The 23,435-nt window shown below is 41.1% G+C and overlaps 1 protein-coding gene across 1 annotated transcript in view; it reads left to right on the top strand.

Moving 5' to 3' along the window:
• LOC149455795 (lysozyme C-like) overlaps window positions 1-23,435 on the top strand; it is a 51,591-nt gene that overhangs the window by 5,369 nt on the left and 22,787 nt on the right. Inside the window, exons 2-3 of the mRNA XM_089685881.1 lie at window positions 4,100-4,265; window positions 17,382-17,543. Coding sequence (XP_089542007.1) covers window positions 4,130-4,265; window positions 17,382-17,543 — 298 coding nt within the window. The 5' untranslated portion in view covers window positions 4,100-4,129. The remainder of the gene's footprint in view (window positions 1-4,099; window positions 4,266-17,381; window positions 17,544-23,435) is intronic.

The following is a 23,435-nucleotide window of genomic DNA, read 5'->3' as shown; positions in this document are numbered from 1 at the left end:
TCCAGGATCTCCTCATACTCATAGCATGTATGACAATACACACATAAAAAGAGAAAACATTCCACCCATAGCGTAGTAAGTTTTATTAAAAATTGTGCATGACAAGATAAAAAGTGCCACTCCAGGTACTGGATATTCGCAAAATGTGAAAGAACCGCAACACCACCACTTCGTCTAACAGGACAGGTGGGTGTGCATTCCATGAGCAGACTCCAGACCACCGGAAGTGACGTTCAATGGGGACCTGAAGTGACAATAATGGCCAGGCCTCAATGCAATTCGTGGAATCGCTTCATCAGGAAGCTAACTCTGAGCTAGAATAGACCCTAGAAATAAGGCAGGAAGGAGGGAGCACAACACGTGCCGAAACATGCAAGGCTTGTAGGTGGCACCATGTGTGCAGAACCGCTCTATAGGCTGACAGGCTCTCTGTAGTCATTGTGTGTGTACCTTGTGATCAGCCTGCTGGGAATGCATGACCTGGTGGTGGCAGCTGTCACATCTGACATTGCAGAGCCCTCTACCCCCTGCTTCTTCCTGGATGATTCTAGGAGTCATGTTTTTTGCACTTAAGTGTAAGGATGACAATGACAAGGTGTGCTGCATCACATGAGGCATGAGGATGACACCGGGAGGGGAGATGATTGAGTTGAACATGCATGGGTCAGGTAGGATGTCTAGATTGGACATTGGCTGCTGCTAGAGGCTCTGCATCACGTTGCGTGAATTGGGGAAGGAGGTCACCATAGTTGAGGAGGATGTAGGGTCATCCCCCCCAAGTCAGTCTGTCCCCCAGTGCAATCTTCCCTCCCAGGTCTGGAGGACAGACTAACTGGGGGGGGAGGTTAATGTACTGAGGGGAATGTACTGGGGGCAGGCTGACCTGGGGGGAGGGGAATTTCACTGCAGACAGACTGACCTTGGAGGGGGGGGGATTTTACTAGGGACAGATTGACCTGGAGGGGGAAGTTACTGGGAAAAGACTGACCTGGGGGTGTTTTTACTGGAAAAAAGACTGACCTGGGGGGATTTTACTGAGGTCAGACTGACCTTGGGGGGGATTTACTGGGAACAGATTGACCTGGAAGGGTGATTTTACTGAGAAAAGACTGACCTGGGGAGAATTTTACTGGGGACAGACTGGCCGGGGGGGGGGGAGTGGTATTTTACTGGGGACAGTTTGACCTGGATGGGGGATTAAGGAGATTTACTGGGAAAAGACTGACCTGGGGGAGTTTACTTGGAAGAGACTGATCTGGGGGGGATTTTACTGGAAAAAAGACTGATCTGGGGGGGATTTTACTGGAAAAAAGACTGATCTGGGGGGGATTTTACTGGAAAAAAGACTGAACTAGGGGGGATTTTACTGGGAAAAGACTGACCTGCTGGGGGGGTTACTGGGGACAGACTGACTTGCGGGGGGGGGGAGGAAATTTACTATGGACAGATTAACTGGGAAAAGACTGACCTGGGGGTGATTTTACTGGGAAAAGACTGACCTGCAGGGGGATTTTACCGGGGACAGATTGACCTGTGGGGGGGTTTTACTGGGGACAGACTGACCTGCGGGGGGTGGGAGGAAATGTACTATGGACAGATTAACCAGGGGGATTTACTGGGAAAAGGCTGACCTAGGGGGGATTTTACTGGGGACAGACTGACCTGCAGTGGGGGGGGGGTTTACTGGGGACAGACTGACCTGCGGGGGGGGGAAGGAAATTTACTATGGACAGATGAACCTGGAGGGGGATTTACTGGGAAAAGACTGACCTGGGGGGGATTTTACTGGAGACAGACTGACTTGGGGGGAGGGGAGGTTTACTGGGGACAGACAAACCTGGGGAGGGATTTTACTGGGGGCAGATTGATCTGGAGGGGAAATTTACTGGGAAAAGAGGAGTGGATAGCCCTCTAGTGGCTAAATAAGATATTGCGAGGTCCGGATTTATGGAGATGTCTTATTACATACATGCAAGTTTTACATGCGTTGTATCAAAACGTTCAGCTATCCCTGCTGCCACTAAAAATGTCCACGGCTAAGCCATAGTCCTGATAGTTTTCATAATATGACCATTTGTTTGCAACTTAAGCCGCCCATTTTACTCTAGCCACTCCAATCACACAACAGTTACTCAAGCCACTCCAATCACACAACAGTTACTCAAGCCACTCCACCCAGTTACTCCGCCCACTCCAGTTGTAGACTACTGGTGGAGGCAAGAACACTTCACACACTTTCCCCAGAAATTGTAGCTTTTCTAGTTTATTTTGCTGTTGTTGTGGGAACACAATTGATATCAGCAGCAGCACCTATTCGTTTGTTTATTTATATTGTATAGTAGGCTCAGAAGTTCACTTATCTAAAGATCTAAAATCGCTAGATCAAGGTTTTATCTAGGTCAGTGTCAGACCAGCAGACCAATCAGGTCTGCCTGTCAGTTTTTCAGGTGGACCAGTACGGACCCTCCAGTCTCCTCTATGGAGCAGCAGGTGTCAACGGACATGCTGACATCCAATCCTTTCCATTAAAAACAGATGGATGGGGGTCCCTTCCCTATCTATTTGGCAGATCGGATTGGATAGCAGTCTGGTGTAAATGGACAGGTGGCTTGTTTACATCCGACCTCCCATAGAAAAGAGCTGGCTGTGTCTGCGCTACGTAAGCGGAGCGGACACGGACCAGCCATCCGCCTGCTCAGAGATTTCCCGCTGTGCAGGTAGACACCAATAGATCCCACCCCATGTGGAAGGGGCCTAAGAATTAACCCCCCTGGCGGTCTTCCTGAGTGTAGCTCGGGGTTAATTCTCAGTACCAAAAGCGTTAACCCCAAGCTACACTCGGGATTACATTGCAGCATTGCTCCGGGATCCCTTCAGCACTTACCTTGTCCTGCACTCCCACAATGTCCCTCCTGCAGCGTCCCCGGCCATCTCCTCCAGTCGATGCCTACATATGTCTTCTGGGTTCCGTTCCCTGCGAGTGTCGGGATGTACAGGGGACGGAACCGGTGAGAAATTTTAAAATGTTAAAAAGTAACATTCACTAATTACACTAAAATCACATAGTAAAACATTACTGTATCAAACCATTTCACATACATTTTGTCCCGAGTGCTTTGTCCTGTGCCCTGCCTGCATTTTTACTGTTCTTTCTGCCTGGAAACTGTCAAATGTCCATGGCGTCCAAAAAGCGTCCCTTTAGGTCAAAATCGGTTTTAGACCAGCTAGAGAACAGCGATAGTAAATCAGAACCACTTGCAGAATTGAGTGATAATGATTCGTGGGGAAATTCATCATCAGACACTGAAAACGATTTTGCGACTTTGCTCAGTGATGTGTGAACTCGGTGCTCTATTTCAGATTTCATTGTTTTTGGTTTGATTATATTATTGAATTAAATGTATTATTATTATTATTATAATATTATTTTTTAGGATTATTTATTATATTATAATTTATGATTTCTAGTTTCAAATTTTATCATACCCGGGATGTTTACTAGACTCTTGTTTCAGTGAGTTATTCCTAAAAATTACAGGCCTGCAATAAAAAAACTACATATTTCCATAGAAAAAAATGTACCGCTTTGAGCACAGACATATTGACATAATCAGACCGCTAGGGAGGTTAAAGTGAAGAGTGGGGTCAAAGGTCATGGTCAGGATCAGTGTATTTTAGGCAGGATTTAAAATAAAAATTTAAATTCGTATCAGTGTGAGTCATTGTCAGTGTGTTTTAGGAAGATGAAAGAAGCAAACTGCACACTATTGTTTCTGTTACTATGGGCACACAGGTATGTGGTTGAGGAATCCATTACCATTCACTGACAAATGACAGGCCAATACGTCCTGAAAAAACCTGGATACACCAAGTAGTTGTGATGATATGTACAGTTTTAACATGTCGAAGTTGCAAAATTGTGTTCAGGCGTAAATACCCTTCGTCATGAAAGGGTTAAATTGATGAAACAATATTCGGGTGCCTAGTAAGAAATATTGTAGTCAATCTAATTGAAAGACTTATATTTCCATCTATAACATGTCTGTTTTGCTTTGGGTCACTCTTTTATACATAGGTATCTTGGTTTTTTTTTTTTTAGATCTCTTTTCAAGAAACTTGGTGAATCGATATGAAGGTCATTCTGTTCCTTGCGCTTTGTCTGTACTTAAGCTATTTCTCAGATGGTAAGCAGATAAGCAGGTGTGAGTTTGTAAAAATCGCGGAATCAAAATTGAATGGAGTTGCCGGAGCCAGTACTGCTGACTGTAAGTAGAACACACCAAAAAAATCACGATCATTATCTGCATCAATGTAGAGCACGGGTGTCAAACTAACGGCCCTCCAGCTGTTTCCAAACTGCAAGTCCCATGAGTCATTGCAAGATTGACAGTTACAAGCATGACTCCCAGAGGCAGAGGCATGATGGGACTTGTAGTTTCACAACAGCTGGAGGGCCGCCAGTTTGACACCTCTGATGTAGAGTATATGCATGTAGAGTTCACACTCCCGCATCCTATAGTCTGTTTAATAGAATAGGGGTTCAATTGGCATATAATGTTATTTATTATATTTAGGATACATTTCTTTAAAAGTCTTTATAATGCAAATTGTTTTGGTAAAATATAAAGGGTGAAGTTGCTTTGAGCATGTTTAAATGTTTTACAAGTAAGTGCTGCCTATTTTAACCATGTGCCCTCCAGAGGATTCACCCCGCTTCTTCACCAGGCCATACAACACTGTACATAAATGAAATGTATGTCCTTTTTTTCCCCACAAATAGTTTTCTTTTGGTGGTATTTGATAATCTCTGCATTTTTAATTTTTTTGCGCTATAAACAAAAACAGACCGACAATTTTGAAATTTACATTTTGAATTTTTGCTATAAAACATATCCAATGAAAAAAAAATTCTTCATACATTTAGGCCAAAATGTACTTTGCTACATATCTTTGCTAAAAAAAAATCCCAAAACATGGGATTACAATACATATATTAATTGGTTTACGTGAAAGTTATAGCGTCTACAAATGGCAGTATACACAGTATATATTGGAATTTTTTTTCCTTATTAATACTAGCAATGGCGGCGATCAGTGACTTATAGCGGGACTGTGGCAGGCATTCTGACACTCAGTGGGAACGGACTAACGTCCACTGACATCTCCAGTGACACTAATAAAGTGATCAGTGCTAATAAAAAGCACTGACACTGTACTAATGACACTGGGCAGGAAGGGGTTAACATCTGGGGCGATCAAAGGGTTAACTGTCTGCTGTGTGTGTGTTACTTGGGAGACATGCTGTGCAGAGAAATACAAAGCAGCATGTCCTTGCTGGCAGGAGACAGACCTGTGTGGTTTATACTCAGATCTCTCCCCTCTCAGCCCTGCCGGCAATCACCGAGTCCTGTCCTGGAATCGACGGCTGGGACCCTGTAAGTGACATATCCAGCAGCCAATAGCGGCGTGGGTAGGGTGGCGTCTCCTACCCAGAAGTGCAAAATCATGTGTATGTATGTGTGTATATATATATATATATATATATATATATATATATATACACACAGTGAACGAAATAAGTATTTGATCCCCTGCTGATTTTGAATGTTTGCCCACTGACAAAGAAATGATCAGTCTAAAAATCGAATGGTAGGTGTATTGTAACACAGAGAATAGCAACAAAAAATTCAAAAGAAATGCATGTCTAACAAATTATGCACCGATTTGCATGTTCATGAAGGAAATAAGTATTTGATCCCCTTCACAAACCACCAGCCTTTAGAACCACTTTAAATGATCTTGTCTTATTGTGCTAGTGTGCCGTTCTTCTTAATCAAGTGCTAATATTCGTGTGCTCCACAACAGTGATCCCACTCACCAACTTTCATGGACTCTTAATAATGTATAAGAGTGTAGTGCACTTGTGAAAAGTTTCCAATTCGGCAGGGACTTGTGGTCCTCCTCTGCAATGATATCCTCTTCCAATAGAGATGTACAGTTGCAAGAAAAAGTATGTGAACCCCTTGGGATTACGTGGAGTTTTGCATGAATTGGGCATAAAATGTGCTCTGAACGTCATCTAAGTCACAACAATAGAAGAACACAGTCTGCTGAACATAATACTACACAAACGTTAGATGTTGCCATGGTTTAATTGCACATAACATGTAAACATTCACAGTGCAGGGAGGAAAAAGTATGTGAGGCCCTAGCTTAATGACTTCTCCCAGAGCTAATTGGAGCCAGGAGTGAGCCAACCTTGACTCCAATCAGTGTGATGATATTGGATGTGTTGCTGACTGCTGTCCTGCCCTTAAAAAACACACACCTGTTTTGGGTTTACTGGTTTCAAGAAGCACTGTCTGATTTGAACCATGCCTCGCAGAAAAGAGCTCTCAGAAGACCTACGATCAAGAATTGTTGGCTTGCATGAAGCTGGAAAGGGTTTACAAAAGTATCTCCAAAAGCCTTGATGTTCATGTGTCCATGGTAAGACAGACTGTCTACAAATGGAGAAAGTTTAGCACTGTTGCTACTCTCCCTTTGCATGGTCGTCCTGTCAAAATGACTGCAAGAGCACAGCGCAGAATGCTGCATGAGGTAAAGAAGAATCCCAGAGTGTCAGCTAAAGACCTACAGAAATCTCTGGCACATGCTAACATTTTTGTTGACACATCTACAATAAGGAAAACATTAAACAAGAATGGAGTACATGGGAGGACACCACGGAGGAAGCCATTGCTGTCCAAAAAGAATATTGCAGCACGTTTGAAGTTTGCAAAAGAGCACCTGGATGTTCCACAGCACTACTGGCAAAATATACTGTGGACAGATGGAACCAAGATTGAGTTGTTTGGGAAGAACACACAACACTATGTGTGGAGAAAAAAAGGCACAGCACACCAACATCAAAACCTCATCCCCACTGTAAAACATGGTGGAGGGAGCATCATGGTTTGGGGCTGCTTTGCTGCCTCAGGGCCTGGACGGATTGTTGTCATTGATGGGAAAATGAATTCCAGAGTTTATCAAGACATTTTGCAGGAAGACGTACGACCATCTGTCCGCCAACTGAAGCTCCGCAGAGGATGAGTGATGCCACAGGACAATGACCCAAAGCATACAAGTAATTCAACAAAACAATGGCTGCAACAGCACAGAATACGCCTTCTGGAGTGGCCCAGTCAGAGTCCTGACCTCAACCCGATTGAAATGCTGTGTCATGACCTTACGGGAACGATTCACACCAGACATCCCAAGAATATTGCTACACTGAAACAGTTTTGTGAAGAGGAGTGGTCCAAAATTACTCCAGATCGTTGTGCAGGTCTGATCTGCAACTACAGGAAACGTTTGGTTGAGGTTATTGCTGCCAAAGGAGGGTCAACCAGTTATTAAGTCCAAAGGTTCACATACTTTTTCCTCCCTGCACTGTGAATGTTTACATGTTATGTGCAATTAAACCATGGCAACATCTAATGTTTGTGTAGTATTATGTTCAGCAGACTGTGTTCTTCTATTGTTGTGACTTACATGACGTTCAGGGCACATTTTATGCCCAATTCATGCAAAACTCCATGTAATCCCAAGGGGTTCACATACTTTTTCTTGCAACTGTATATCAAAACAGCTTTCACAGGAATGTGGTTTCACATAAATACATAGAGGTATAAAGAAGGGGACCCACATAGTGAATTCCCGTTTATTATAAGAAATGAGACAATATAGATTGCGCTCACATTTAAAAAGCAGTATCCATCCATAAAACACTGGAGAGGTGAAACGCGTCAATGGACGCCTTTGGGGACATCACATCCGGCCGTTGGAACGCACGTCAGTGCGTCATTTCTGGACCAGCATTTAATGCTTGGATATCGCTTTTTAAAGGCAAGAATATTCGCACTTGATTAAGAACAGCACACTGGTACAATAAGAGACTTCAATTTTTGCACAAGATAATATAAGGGTTGAATCCTTGGCGGGGAGCACAGCAAAAATACTTGCACTTTATTATGAAGAACAACATATTTGTTTTTTGCACAGCATAATTTAAGATTGATATGCGTTGTTATAGTGTTTATTTACTCCTAAAACATTTCAATATTTCGGAGGGTCAGTACCTTAAATAGAAGCAGAGCCATTAACATATTAGTTAGCACATTCTATTCACTGTAATATAAAAGCATTTATAAAAATCTGCTGTAGGCCGGGCGGGATGCTCCTCCTTCTGAGTGGACGTCATATGACAGCCTATCAGAAGGTGCTTCTCGCAGGGCTACGCAGCGGCGCAATCTGTCACCAGCTGTGTCCACTGGACACAGCCCATGACAGATCACTACACCAGCCCGCTGCCAGTGTCATTTGACTACTGTGACCGATCACATGACAGATCGCATGACACAGCAGATCACATGACAATTTTTTACATCCCAACCACTGCACCACCTGCCTGCCTGGAGTTTGCATGTTCTCCCTGTGCTTGCGGGAGTTTCCTCCAAGTACTCTGGTTTCCTCCCACACTCCAAAGACATACTGGTAGGTTATTTGGCTCCTGTCTAAATTGGCCGTAGTATGTGTACAGTATGTATGAATGTGAGTTAGGGATTGTACACCCCTTGAGGGTTAGGGACTGATGTGAATGTACAATATATATGTAAAGCGCGTGTAAATTGACAGCGCTATATAAGTACCTGAAATAAATAAATAAAAATACAATGGATGGCTTCCTTTCATGCCATCCATTGTATACAATTGTGTTGTTAGCTGTGATTGGTCACAGCGGTCACACGGTACAGACAGGGCCAATCACAGCCCAATCGTACCATGTGATGAGCTTTGTCCAATCACAGATAATCACAACAAAAGACTGAATGAATCAGTTTCATTCAGTAAAATGGTTGCTAATATCAATAAAATACATTGGTATTAGCAATCATAATGTGTAAAAAAAAATATATCACTTTCCCAGAGTAGTACAATGTTACTATGGTAACATTTTATAGCTCTGGTCACAGTAAAAAAAATTGACAAAAAAATATAATGAATAAAAAATAATAGAAAAAAAATATTTATTTATTTACTGTTACCAGTCTGTGTCCCTGATCACCACCACACCAGTTATATGATAACACTGGACTGGACTGATGACAATATGTAAAAAAAATTCTTCATTTTCCAAAAAATTGTGACAAAAAATTACAACTTCAAAAAACTCGCCATGCCTCTTACCAAATACCTTGGACTGTCTATTTTCCACAAATGGATAATTTGAGAGATATCTGTACTATCCTGGCGTTTTCGGGCCATAAGAAATGAGATTGTCCATCAGTACATCAGGATTGATCGATATACGGTATACATGGTTTGTGGACTCTATAACTTTCCTATACACTAATTTGGGGTATTTTCACCTAAGAAATGTAGCAGAATACAATTTAGCCTAAATTTATGAAAAAATGGTATTTATTTGCAAACATAAATTAACAAAAAAGCAGGGTTTTTGTGCAAAAGGTTTTTTTTTTCATTTATTTAGCAAAAAATAAACTCAGTGGTGATTAAATACCACCAAAAGAAAGCTCTATTTGTGTGAAAAAAATGATAATTTTTTTTATGAATACAGCGTTGCATGAACGCACAATTGTCATTCAAAATGCGACAACTGGGCAAGAAGGGGGTAAAGGTGCCCGGTATAGAAGAGGTTAAAATAAAAAGGTGGAGCTCCTAGCGTGGGATATTGGTCTTAATATTCAAAACTGCTTGTACCGGAGAAATTGAGACAAATTACAGTATTTCAAATTTTTCATATGCGACATTTTAAAAACCGTTGCAGGTACTGACGAAAGATATCAACGATCTTACACACTGTTTTCACTGTCATCATTTCGATATTGAATCTTGACCTAAAACTCTTCACTAAGATCTTAGCACACAGATTACTACCATTAAAGCATCACTAAACCCACAACAGTAAAATCAGTCAGTATATGCAGTAAAGCATGCTTGTTATACTCACTGTGGAACCTAAGGGGTTAATCCTCTGCATTGTGTAAAAAGGCCATTTGATCCTTTCTTCTCTATTTCTCCCCTTTTTCAAGCCACCACCTCTTATCTCCAGACTGAACCGTAGGCATGCACATGCTCAGTTTGGTGTGTAGTGCTAGAGAGGTTTTTTTTTTTTTTCTTGAGAGAGTGCATGTGATCAGCACAGGGCCAATCAGCACTGGTCAGACAGAGTTCAGGGGTTTTGTGTTCTTCTAGAGCATGGGTGTCAAACTGGTGGCCCTCCAGCTGTTGCCAAACTACAGATCCCATGAGGCATTGCAAGACTGACTGTTACAAGCAAGAGTCCCAAAGGCAGAGGCATGATAGGACTTGTAGTTTCACAACAGCTGGAGGGCCGCCAGTTTGAAACCCCTGTCCTAGAGCAGAAAGAAAACTCCTATAAGCTTTAACCAGTGCTCTGCTTAAGCCCGTTATATACTGCTAATGAGAAAAGGTATTTAGCAGTTTATAATTACTAAAATAATTGCATTTCCATGTTCTGTGTACTGTGGGAGACCAGATATAGTGAATGCAGGGTCCTGTGAGACCAGATATAGGGAATGCAGGGTCCTGGGAGACCAGATATAGTGAATGCAGGGTCCTGGAGACCAGATATAGGGAATGCAGGGTCCTGGAGACCAGATATAGGGAATGCAGGGTCCAGGGAGACCAGATATAGTGAATACAGGGTCCTGGGAGACCAGATATAGTGAATGCGGGGTCCGGGGACATCAGATATAGTGAATGCAGGGTCCGGGGAGACCGGATATAGTGAATGCAGGGTTCTGGGAGACCAGATATAGTAAATGCAGGGTCCTGGGAGACCAGATATGGTGAATGCAGGGTCCTGGGAGACCAGATATAGTGAATGCAGGGTCCGGGGAGACCAGATATAGTGAATGCAGGGTCCAGGGAGACCAGATATAGTGAATGCAGGGTCCGGGGAGACCAGATATAGTGAATGCAGGGTCCTGGGAGACCAGATATAGGGAATGCAGGGTCCTGGGAGACCAGATATAGTGAATGCGGGGTCCTGGGAGACCAGATATGGTGAATGCAGGGTCCGGGGTTTAGTAACACTTTAAGGCTCCATGCACATTAGCATTTTTTTAAACTCAAAAAATGCTGGTAAAAATGCTGTATACAAAACACTGATAATAGCGATTTTTAGTAGCGTTTTAGAAGCATTTTAGTAGCGTTTGGGAGCAGTTAGGAGCGTTAGCATTTTATTAGCGTTTTTACAGTACATATAGGCTCCATGCACACTAGTGTTTTTTTAAGCTCCTAGAAGCTGTTATCAGCATTTTTTTTTCTGCTCCTAGAAGCTAAATAGTGTCATCCTCTGTGTCCATGCACGCTACTTTAGGCTATTAGTGTTCTTAGAGCTTCAGCATCTAGGAGCAGAAAAAAAATAGTTTTTGGGGTTGTTTGGAGTGTTTTTCCAGCAGAACAAAAATGCTAAATGCTTCTAAACGCTACTAAAATGCTCCTAACAATTTCTTCTAGCATTTTCATTTTTTTTTTCTACATGTACACAGATACACAGAATATAACTGGATACTAACATTTATAGTTAAAGTTGATCCAGGGAATATCCGATTGCCTGTCGGGGATCAGGAAGGAATTTTTTCCCCTGCAGGAGCAAATTGGATCATGCTTTGCTGGGTTTTTTTTTGCTTTCCTCTGGATCAACTGTGGGTGTAGGATTATAACTTCTTTTTTTTTTTGTTCTATGGTTGAACTGGATGGACTTTTGTCTTTTTCAGCCAGACTAACTATATAACTATGTACTGAAAAAACGCTAATAACATGCTAACACTCCTAAAGGCTACTAAAATAGAAATGCTATTACCAGCATTTTTTGAGCTTAAAAAAACGCTAGTGTGAATGGAGTTGTAGGAAAGAAAAAGAAAAAGCTGTTGATAGCATTTTAGTAGCATTTAGAAGCATTTTGCATTTTTTTCTGCTGAAAAAAACGTTTCAAAAAACTCTACAAAAACTTTTTTTTTTCTGCTCCTAGAAGCTGAAGCTCAAAAAATGCTAACATCCTAAAGTAGTGTGCATGGACACATAGGATGACACTGTTTAGCTTCTAGGAGCGTAAAAAATGCTAGTGTACATGGACCCTAAAGCAGCTTTATAATCCTTAATATGTCTTTTTTTTTTTAATGCAAGCTGTGTAAGTACCTGAATTAACCTGGTGTCTGCCTCTTGCAGTCCCTGTGCAGCAAAGCTCAGACTGGGGAAGTAATAAGCAGCACAAGGAGCTATTGAAGTGTGCCGCAGTGCTCCTATGATAACAAGAAACATGCTGATAGGAGGAGAGAGCAGAATGACAGAGATTAGCTGGGATTAGCTCAATCTGCTGCTTCTCTTTTCACTGTCCAGTCAACATTTGGGGAGGGACAAGACCTGTAAGCTTTACTGAGCTGTAGCAAAGAAAATTCAGGTCTGCTTCCCTACAGAAAAGAGCTGTGCTGTACACTCACCGGCCACTTTATTAGGTACCCCTGTTCAATTGCTTGGTAACAAATCAGCCAATCACATGGCAGCAACTCAATGCATATAGACATCTAGATGTGGTGAAGACCACTTGCTGAAGTTCAAACTGAGAATCAGAATGGAGAAGAAAGGGGATTTGAGTGATTTTGAACGTGACATGGTTGTTGGTGCCAGGCGGGCTGTTCTGAATATTTCAAAAACTGCTGATCTACTGGGATTTTCATGCACAACCATCTCTAGGGTTTACAAAGAATGGTCCGAAAAAGAGAAAATATCCAGTGAGTGGCAGTTGTGTGGAGGAATATGCCTTGTTGAGGTGGTGGTGTAATGGTGTGGGGGAGATTTTCTTGGCACTAGCAAGGTGTACCTAATAAAGTGGCTGGTGAGTGTATATCAGAGCTATGTATATCTCAGGAGTTGATGGACAGAAATATATACTCAGTTCACTGAATCGATGTGATGCATATCTGCTCAGCTTCAAGCCTCTTGCTGTATTCTACACTATATTGCCAAAAGTATTGGGACAGCCCTCCAAATCATTGGATTCAGGTGTTCCAATCGCCTCCATGGCCACAGGTGTATAAAATCAAGCACCTAGGCATGCAGACGGCTTCTCCAAACATTTGTGAAAGAATGGGTCGCTCTCAGGAGCTCAGTGATTTCAAGCATGATGTGGTGATAGGTTGCCACCTGTGCAATAAGTCCATCTGTGAAATTTCCTTGCTACTAAATATTCCATGGTCAACTGTTAGTGGGATTATAACAAAGTGGAAGCAACTGGGAACAACAGCAACTCAGCCATGAAGTGGTAGGCCACGTAAAATGACAGAGCGGGGTCAGTGCATGCTGAAGCTCACAGTGCGCAGAAGTCGCCAATTATCTGCAGAGTCAATAGCTAAAGACTGTGTGGCCTTCAGATTAGCACAACAACAGTGTGTAGAGAGCTTCATGGAATGGGTTTCCATGGCCGAGCAGCTGCATCCAAGCCTTACATCACCAAGTGCAATGCAAAGTGTCGGATGCAGTGGTGTAAAGTACGCCACCACTAGACTCTAGAGCAGTGGAGACGTGTTCTCTGGAGTGACCAATCATGCTTCTCTGTCTGGCAATCCGATGGATGTGTCTGGGTTTGGAAGTTGATAGGAGAAGGGGGTTCGTCTCCCGAAACATGTCAGCTTATCCCTATTTAGGGCGCAGCATTGTATTGGACTGTCATTGCAGACAACCTGTTCTGTTTTTACTCTCTTTTGGTTTTTGAGTATATATCTATTTGTTTTCTCAATAAATACATGGTGTACCACGGTAATGCACGATGAGAGTGTGCCCTTGTATGCTTTTTTTCAGGAGAACGGTACTTGCCTGACTGCATTGTGCCAAGTGTAAAGTTTGCGGAGGGGTATTATGGTGTGGGGATGTTTTGCAGAGGTTGGGCTTGGCCTGTTAGTTCCAGTGAAGGGAACTCTTAAGGCGTCAGCATACCAAGACATTTTGGACAATTTCATGCTCCCAACTTTGTGGGAAGAGTTTGTGAATGGCCCCTTCCTGTTCCAATATGACTGTGCTCCAGTGCACAAAACAAGGTCCATAAAGACATGGATGAGTGCCACCTAGAGGCCACAATTCTTTTTTTTATAATATCAAGGTAATCAAAAACAAGTACTGCATTTTGGCCACTAGATAACGCTTCGAACACATGAGATCTATAACACAGAATATTGCAAGTTTCGATTTAGCTGAGCAGAGGTGCGCCACAATCCTTTAACTAACAAACACCCTTTAAAGTTTAGCTTTAAATCTTCTCCTCTGCTATGAAAAAAAATGATTAATTTTGCTCAATCAAATGCAGATATACAATCCCCCAGACATGCCTATATGTGACTAGCCTGATTAAACTACATGTATGTCCAGCCAAAACTTTTTATTGTTTTTTTTTTTTTTTATATAGTGGGGGTCTGTTAGAACCCCTGTTGGGTTTTACTACTGTCTGGGACTGCATTAGAGAGATTAACTCTCAATTCCCGTTTTGATGGCGGTGGTTTGCCTGGCAGGAAGTGCAGCTTAAAGTATAACTGAAGGCAAAACTTTTTTTTAGTTTTGGATGGAGTGAAGAGGGATTAGAATCCCTTGTCAGGTTATCATTGCTGTCTGTGCCCCCATTAGGGAATCTCTATTTGTCCTTTTTACTGTCATCACCGAAAGTGTGGTGAAAGAAAATCTCAAATTTTGGGTTGTCCTCAAAACAGGAAGAGAAGCCTAAACTTAGAGGAGACACTAGTTCTGGTGACAACCAGTGTTACACTACTTGATTTATTATTATTTCTCTGTGACCATCACTTGTTTATTATTGCACCTTGTCTTTAAGCTGTCTCCTTCTGTCTAAGCTGAGCTCTTTCTCTCACCATACTTGTGTATTCTCCCCCCTGCCTCTCTCTGTGATCATTCCACTGTAACCTTTCTCCTGAATGCATCTTTCATGAGGCTACAACATTAACGTTTTTCTACCTATGAATATTCTCCATTAAACAGAACATCGAATGGGTTTCCTCATCCGACTTCCTCAACATGTGAGTTCATTCATTGAGTTACACTATCTGACCCAATGCAAGAGATTCAACACCACATGGTATAGCTGTATACGTCGTGGGATATAACGTTTATCGTCATTTAGTTGAGTCAGAATAACCGGGGATTCCCTCACTTTTCAGGGATTTCCTCTCACTTCCTGCTTTGACTATGGGACAGGAAGTGAAAGAAAATCTGCCCAATGGGACACAGATGGCAAAAAACCTGACAGGCAGAGTTGTGACTTGAAGCTTGTGTGCCCTGATGCAAAAATTGATCTGGGGCCCCCCACTACCACCTGCCGGCTAAGTTCTGCCCTGCTCAGCCATGCACGTGCACACAAGGTGGGGGCAGGTAGGTTACACTCTAGTGTTGCGTGGGTGGGCCCTCTGACCTTCAAATTCACATACAATCCCACCTACAAGCGCAGAGTGTGGCCTGTCTACCCCCACCTTGTGTGCACAGTTGAGCAGGGTGGGGATGGAGGGGCAGTACTGGGCTGGGCAGGGGGGCTGGGCAGAGAGTGCATGCTGGGGCAAAGGGCTTACCTGTATTTCCTTCTTAACCACTTCAAGTCCGGACACTTTCACTCCCTTCCCGTCCAGGCCAATTTTCAGCTTTCAGTGCTATCACGCTTTGAATTATAATTGTGCGGGTATGCAATACTGTACACATATGAATTTTAGTATTTTTTTGAGACAGATAAAACTTTATTTTGGTGGTATTTATTCACCACTGGAATTTTTATTTTTTTACTATATAAATGAAAAAGTCCAAACATTTTGAAGAAAAAAGTGTTTTTCTTATAAAATTTTGCAAATATATAATCTTTCTTCATAAATCTTGGTCATAATCTCTTCATCTATCTTTTAGTAAAAAAAACAAAAATTAGTTTATAACCAAAAATTATAATTTTTCAAAAAATGTTTTTACATTTTTATTTTATTTTTATATATTATTATTAATTTTTTTATTAACATAAAGTCACCCTAGCATGGTGACACTGTACTACTTGTGGGGGGTGATGATTTTTTTTTTTACACTGATTGCATTTACACCCATAAAGGCTGTAAAAGCAATCATTTCTCCTTCTCTCTAGCTGCATTCTTGCGGCCATTGAGAAATACTATGAGAGCTGTGATTGGTCACAGCTTGTCATATGGTACAAGGCTGTTGTAAATAGCCTTGTACCATGTGACCTCTGTGATCATTCACAGATTTCACACGTAGTAAGCAATGATGTCAGGAAGTGACATCTTGCTTACTACTATTCATATGATCACTGACTGGACAGTCAGTGATCACATAAATCGAGACCTCATACAGAGGTCCCGTACAGCAACCAGTGTTTTGCTGTGTCCCCTGGACACAGCGGGCACCGGATCGTGGTGCCGCACGCTCCCTGGGAATGCGCACAGGCAGTGAATGCGGGGGCCACCCGGTCCTGCACTGCTCCCATCCGGCCGTTTATGTACATGGGCCGGTCGGGAAGTGGTTAAAGACCGCATCTTATTCAACAGCGGTACAGACTTATATGCCAATGATTATTTCCAGCAGTATATTTCCAGTTATTAACAAGTGGGCTTGACCATTGACTGAAATCTAACAGGTAAAATTGATGGTGTTGCTATACTGGATAGCATCATTTATTACGGCTATATGGCATGCTCATATGTATATATTTATTATCGAGTAAGATTGACTGCGGTTGACCAGTTGCCGATTACTATATGTGCTCCAGTGCCCGCCCAAGAGGACTACCCATGTTGCGAATACATGCTCAATTAAGGTGGAGCTATAATTATATGTATGTGTGTATGTGTATATATATTATTGTTTCATTTGAGCGCTATATGTAGAAAGCTATGCTTCAGATATGTATGACATTTGCTGTTTATATCAAATGTTTTCTTGTTCTCTAATATAGTAACCTCTGCTGTAATCTCATGCGTCCTGAGGAAGAGAAACTCGTTGACTCATGAGGACTCACCACCACAATGATTGCTTTAGATACCATACTATTAATGTTTCGACATATGTAATACTATTTTTGTGGTAGTGAGTCAGCAGTAGGAAGCATTGGAATTGACATTGAGAATTTTTATTTTTAACTATAGAAATTGTTGATGTTGTTCTGGTGTAATGAATAAAATGTGTACTTTTATACAAAGAAATGTGTGGGTTCCCCTTCAATGCCAGTAAAGTCCTACATTTTGTGTTTTCTTGATATACATCTGTACTTTATCAGAATAATGTATTTACTTTAATTAACACAGGGGTATGTCTTGTGAAACATGAAAGTGATTTTAATACTGCAGCGATAAACCAAAATAGTGGCGGAAGCAGCGATTATGGAATATTTCAAATTAACAGCAAATATTGGTGCAATGATGGAAAGACAGCAGGAGCTACCAATGGATGTAATATTGACTGTAATCGTAAGTATAATCGATTGACTGACTGATTTTGGAAATGCTCTCTTTCCAGAATGCATTTTTATTAACAAATATTTGTACACTAGAGAAAGAAAAACATAATCACAGGAAACACTAGCTATGAAGTACAAATTTGTAAGTAGAATTATTTTGAAAGAAATACAGGAGGGGGGCATCAAGATTCCATGACCTACCTCTGACATAGCTGGATGGATGTTATGCTGACCTAACAGCTAGCTGTTCAGGGTGATTTTTTTTAATTTTTCACACACTTTAAAATCAGCTTTTTTTTTGTTAAAAAATAACATAGAACCCCCAATTATTATATAATTTCTGACAACAGAGACCTTAGAGAATAAAATCAAATTTTGAAGGACAAATACACAAAAATAAAGTTTAGTGTACACAAACACAATATAATACCCATTTATTTTAAATAAAATATAAAAGATGATGTTGCGCCAAGATAATAGATATCACACATGCCAAAACTCAAAATTTCCCACACCACAAGACAGTCTTCAAGTGGTAGTAAACCGCATGTAGTGCTTAACCCCGCAGGAGCCACTGTAATTATTGTCCAGGTCTTCCCTAATTTAGCCCCGCAGCCAGGCACAACGTAGTTTCACAGCCAGGTGCACACACACTTTCGCTCGTTCTCTCCAATGATCAGTCTAGGGGTTGTTTTGTAGTTTTATTATTGGAAAACTTGGATAGGGATGGGGAATTTAGTAGGATACTCCAGGATAAGAACTAATTACAGTTGAAAACAAAACTGCTTAACCACTTGCCTTCCTGAGCATTTACCCCCCTTCCTGACCAGGCCATTTTTTGCCTTATGCCACTGTGTTACTTTGACTGACAATTGCGCGGTCATGCAACGCTGCGCCTAAATAAAATTTATGTCCTTTTTTTCCCCATGAATTGAGCTTTCTTTCAGTGGTATTTGATCGCCTATGCTTTTTTTTATTTTTTGCACTATAAAAAAAAGACGGACAATTTTGAGAAAAAAAAACAATATTTTGGACTTTTTGCTATTAAACATGTCCAGTAAAAAAATGTCATCATAAATTTAGGCCAAAATGTATTCTGCTACATGTCTTTGCTAAAAAAAATCCCAATACATGTAAATTAATTGGTTTACGTGAAAGTTTTAGCATTTACAACTGGCGGTATATATACTGGGATTTATTTTATCTTTTTATGTTTACTGTAATGGTGGCGATCAGCAACTTATAGCGGGACTGCGATGGGAATTCTAACACTGGGGGGATTTGACTTGATGTCACTGACATCCCCCAGTGACAGCAATACAGTGATCAGTGTTTAAAAAAAAAGCACTGACACTATACTAATGGCACTTGGCAGGAAGGGGTTAACATGAGGGGCAATCAAAGGGTTAACTGTGTGCTGGGTGTGTTTTACTGGGGAGCTGTGTCTGTGTGCTTCACTGTGAGCATACTGCTTTGGATGGCTGTGCTGTGCCTTATTATAGGCTTACCTGTAGGTATAAATCAACCACTTTAACACTGTTCAATAACATTTACCTAAGGGCAGGACACTGCCAGGACAAAGTCTGAACACGGCTCAAAACCATTCACCCAAGGACAGCACATCATCAGGAGACAGTGCCAACACCACTACAATACTATTTACCCAAGGGCAGGACATCACCAGGACATGGTCCTAGCACTGCCCTATACTATTCACCCACAAACAGGACATCGCGAGGAGATACAATAGTCCTAACTCCGATAAAATACTATTCAGTCATAGACAGAATATAGACAGTCCTAACACTGCTCAATATTATTCACCAAAGAACATGCAATCAACAAGATGTAGTCCTACCATTTCTCCAGTAATATTCTCTCAAGGACAGAGTATTACCAAAAGATAGTCCTAACACTACTCAAAACTATTCACCCAAGGAAAGGGCATCACCAGAAGACGGTTCTATGACAGCCCAATACTATTCACCCAAAAACAGTATATTTCCAAGAGACATTCCTTCATCTGCTTCATCTAAGGAAAGGACTTCACTAGGATGTCCACACAAATCATATACAACTATGGATAGGATATGCAGCCATGGACTTTGTGTGGAAATCTATAATACACAACATTAAAAATGACTCTCCACATAGGGGTTCACATCATGCAAAGATTCTGATTACAATCCACATGTGGACTTGACACATTTCAGGAATCCTTCTTCAAGGGCACATGGTACATAATCTGTACACTGGAACCCACTCCTAATCTTTAAAGCGGTAGTAAACCACTGACAAAAAAAAAGTCCCCTGCAAGGTAATGTCATAATGTGCTAGTTTGCATGACATACTAGCACATTATGTAAAACGTACCTTAAAACAAAGCCCCCCCAGTGGCACGCTGTCATCGCTGTAGAGACTTCCATCTTCATGAGTCTTCCTTCCAGGTTCACAAGCTCCGGCATTCTGACAGGCCGGGCCACAACAATGTCAATCCCGCACGTGTCTGCAGGAGTCCCAAGCCCCGGCACACAGCTCTGATGGAACGGAACGGATATGCGGTTCCTTCAGAGTGCATACGCTGGATTAAATGAAGAGAGAATATCTCCTAAAAGGTGCATGTCTAGGAGATTCCCATATTACCTATGGGTAAGATTTAATATAAGCTTACCTGTAGGTAACATTAAAAAAAAACTTTAACCACTTGCCCTCCAGAAGATTTACCCCCCTTCCTGACCAGGCCTATTTTTGCTACTCAGCGCTGCACTAATTCAACTGATAATTGCGCGGTCATGCAATGTTGCACCAAAACAAAATTTACGTCCTTTTTTTCACACAAATAGAGCTTTCTTTCGGTGGTATTTGATCACCTGTGCGTTTTATTTTTCATGCTATAAACAAAAAAGACTGAAAATTTTGAAGAAAAACTATGTTTTTTACTTTCAGCTATAAAAAATATATAGTAAACTCAAAGTTAGTTAGAAATTTAGGCCAAAATGTATTCTGCTACATGTTTATGGTAAAAAAATCCCACTAAGTGTATATTGATTGTTTTGTGTGAAAGTTATAGCGTCTACAAACTATGGTATAGATACTGCAATTTACGCCATTTTTTTGCTATAGAGCGCTGCGCTAGTTTAATGGAGAATTGAGCGGTCATGCAATACAGTACATAAATTAAATTTATGTACTTTTTTCACACAAATAGAGCTTTCTTTTGGTTGTATTTGATCACCTGTGCACTTTTTATTGTTGGCGCTATAAACAGAAATTTTTGAAAAAAACTATATTTTCTCATTTCAGTCATAAAAAATATCCAAATAAACTAAAATTTTGTAATAAATTTAGGCCAAAATGTATTCTGCTACCTGTTTTTGGTTAAAAAAATCCCAATAAGTGTATATTTATTGCTTTGTGTGAAAGTTATAGCGTCTACAAACTATGGTATAGATCAGGGGTGGGCAAACTTTTTGATTTGAGGGCCGCAATGGGTTCATATATTGGACCCGGGGGCCGGACCAAGAGTAGATGAATGATGTGTATGTGTCATCCATAGTAAGTATAGTAATATTCCCCCATAGTAAGCATAGTAATTAATCCCCCATATAGTAATTCATCCCCCATATAGTAATTCATCCCCCATAGTAATTCATCCCCCATATAGTAATTCATCCCCCATAGTAATTCATCAACCATATAGTAATTCATTCCCCATAGTAATTCATCCCCCATATAGTAATTTCGTCCCCCATATAGTAATTCATCCCCCATATAGTAATTCATCCCCCATAGTAATTCATCTCCCATAGTAATTCATCCCCCATATAGTAATTCATCCCCCATATAGTAATTCATCCCCCCTATAGTAATTCATCCCCCATATAGTAATTCATCCCCCATAGTAATTCATCCCCCATAGTAATTCATCCCCCATATAGTAATTCATCCCCCATAGTAATTCATCCCCCATATAGTAATTCATCCCCCATATAGTAATTCATTCCCCATATTAATTCATCCCCCATATTAAGTCCCCCCTGTGTCAATTCACTTACCTTTGCTCCGCGCGTTCCTCTCGCCGTGTTCCCGCGCCGTTCCGGTGTAGCATGAAAATCTGTCTCCTATGAGGATCTGTCCCCCTCGACGTATCTGCGCATGTGCCAGTTTCAGGCATTAGCAGCCGATCAGCGATCTCCGGCACATGCGCATATACGTCGAGGGGGACAGATCCTCATAGGAGACAGATTTTCATGCTACACCGGTCTTCAGGGCGGACTGTGAGAGGAGCCTAGCGGGAGCCTAGCTCCGCGGGCCGGATTAAAAGGTCCGCCGGGCCATATACGGCCCGCGGGCCGTAGTTTGCCCATTGCTGGTATAGATAATGGAATTTACACAGCTTTTACTTTCTGACTGCCCATCACATTTCATGAGGTGCTAAAATACCAGGATAGTACAAACACCTTCAAATGACCCCTTTTTGGAAAGTAGACACCCTAAGCTATCTATTGAGTGGCATATTGAGTCCATGGAAGATTTATTTTTTTTTCACAAGTTTCTGTAAAATGACAAAAACATTTTTTTTTTTTTACACAAAGTTGTCATTTAAATGATTTATTTCTTGCCCAAGCCATGGGTATATGTGGAATTACATCCCAAAATATATTCTTCTACTTCTACCAAGTATGGGGATACCACATATGTGAGACTTTTTTGGGAGTTTAGCCACATACAGGAGCCTGAAATCCAATGACGACTTTGGAAGCCTGAAGGTGCGTAACTTCCTCATTACACTTCCTCACTACCTATCAAAGTTTCAAAGGCCCTGACATGCCAGGATAGCACCAACCACCCCCCAAATGACCCCTCTCTGGAAAGTAGACACCCCAAGAAATTTAAAAAGAGGCATGGTGAGTATTTTGCAGATCTCATTTTTTCTCACAAGGTTTTGAAATATAAAAAAAGAATAGATAAAAATATGTTTTTGTTTTTTTTCTTCATTTTCCAAAAACTTGTGGCAACAAATGAGATCTGCAAAATACTTACCATGTTTCTTATCAAATTCCTTGGGGTGTCTACTTTCCCAAAAAGGGCCATTTGGGGGGGCTAGGTTCTATCCTGGCATTTCAGGGCCTCTGAAACTGTGATAGGTAGTCTGGAAGTGTAATGAGGAAATAAAGCCCTTTAAAAGACTGAAGGTGCTTATTGGATTTTGGGGTCCTGTACTTGGCTAGACTGCCAAATCATCTCTCACATGTGGTACCCCCATACTCGGGAGAAGCAGCAGAATGTATTTTGGGGAGTAATTCCACATATAACCATGGCATGTGTGAGCAGTAAATCATTTAAGTGACAATTTTGTGTAAAAATAAAAAAAAAATTTTTTTTGTCATTTTCCAAACACTTGTGGTAAAAAAAATAAATTCTTCTATTGATTCAACATGCCTCTCAGCAAATAGGTTGGGGTGTCTACTTTCCAAAAAGGGGTTGTTTTGGGGGGTGGGGGCATTTTATGCCTAGCATTAGAAGTTTATGCCACACATCATTCACCCTTCTAACCACCTGAAGATCAAGCCTTTTCTGACACTTTTTGTTCACATGAAAAAAATCTGTATTTTTTGCTAGGAAATTAATTTAAACCCCCAAACATTATATATTTTTTAAAATCAGACACCCTAGTGAATAAAATGGTGGGTACTACAATTTTGTATGGCACATAGTACTCACGCAGTGATTTTTCAAAAGGAAATTTTTTAAAAAAATACACTTTTTTTACTTTTAATGCACAAAAACACAATATATTGGCCAATTATTTGGTAAAATATAAAAGATAATGGTATGCCGAGTAAATAGATACCAAACATGGCATGCTTTAAAACTGCGCATGCCCCGTGTAATGGCGACA

The sequence above is a fragment of the Staurois parvus genome, unplaced genomic scaffold, assembly GCF_062004578.1.
Source record: "Staurois parvus isolate SC_StPar_1 unplaced genomic scaffold, SC_StPar_1.0 ptg000388l, whole genome shotgun sequence".
Taxonomy (NCBI): Eukaryota; Metazoa; Chordata; class Amphibia; order Anura; family Ranidae; genus Staurois; species Staurois parvus.
This window is presented reverse-complemented; position numbering and strand designations above follow the sequence as displayed.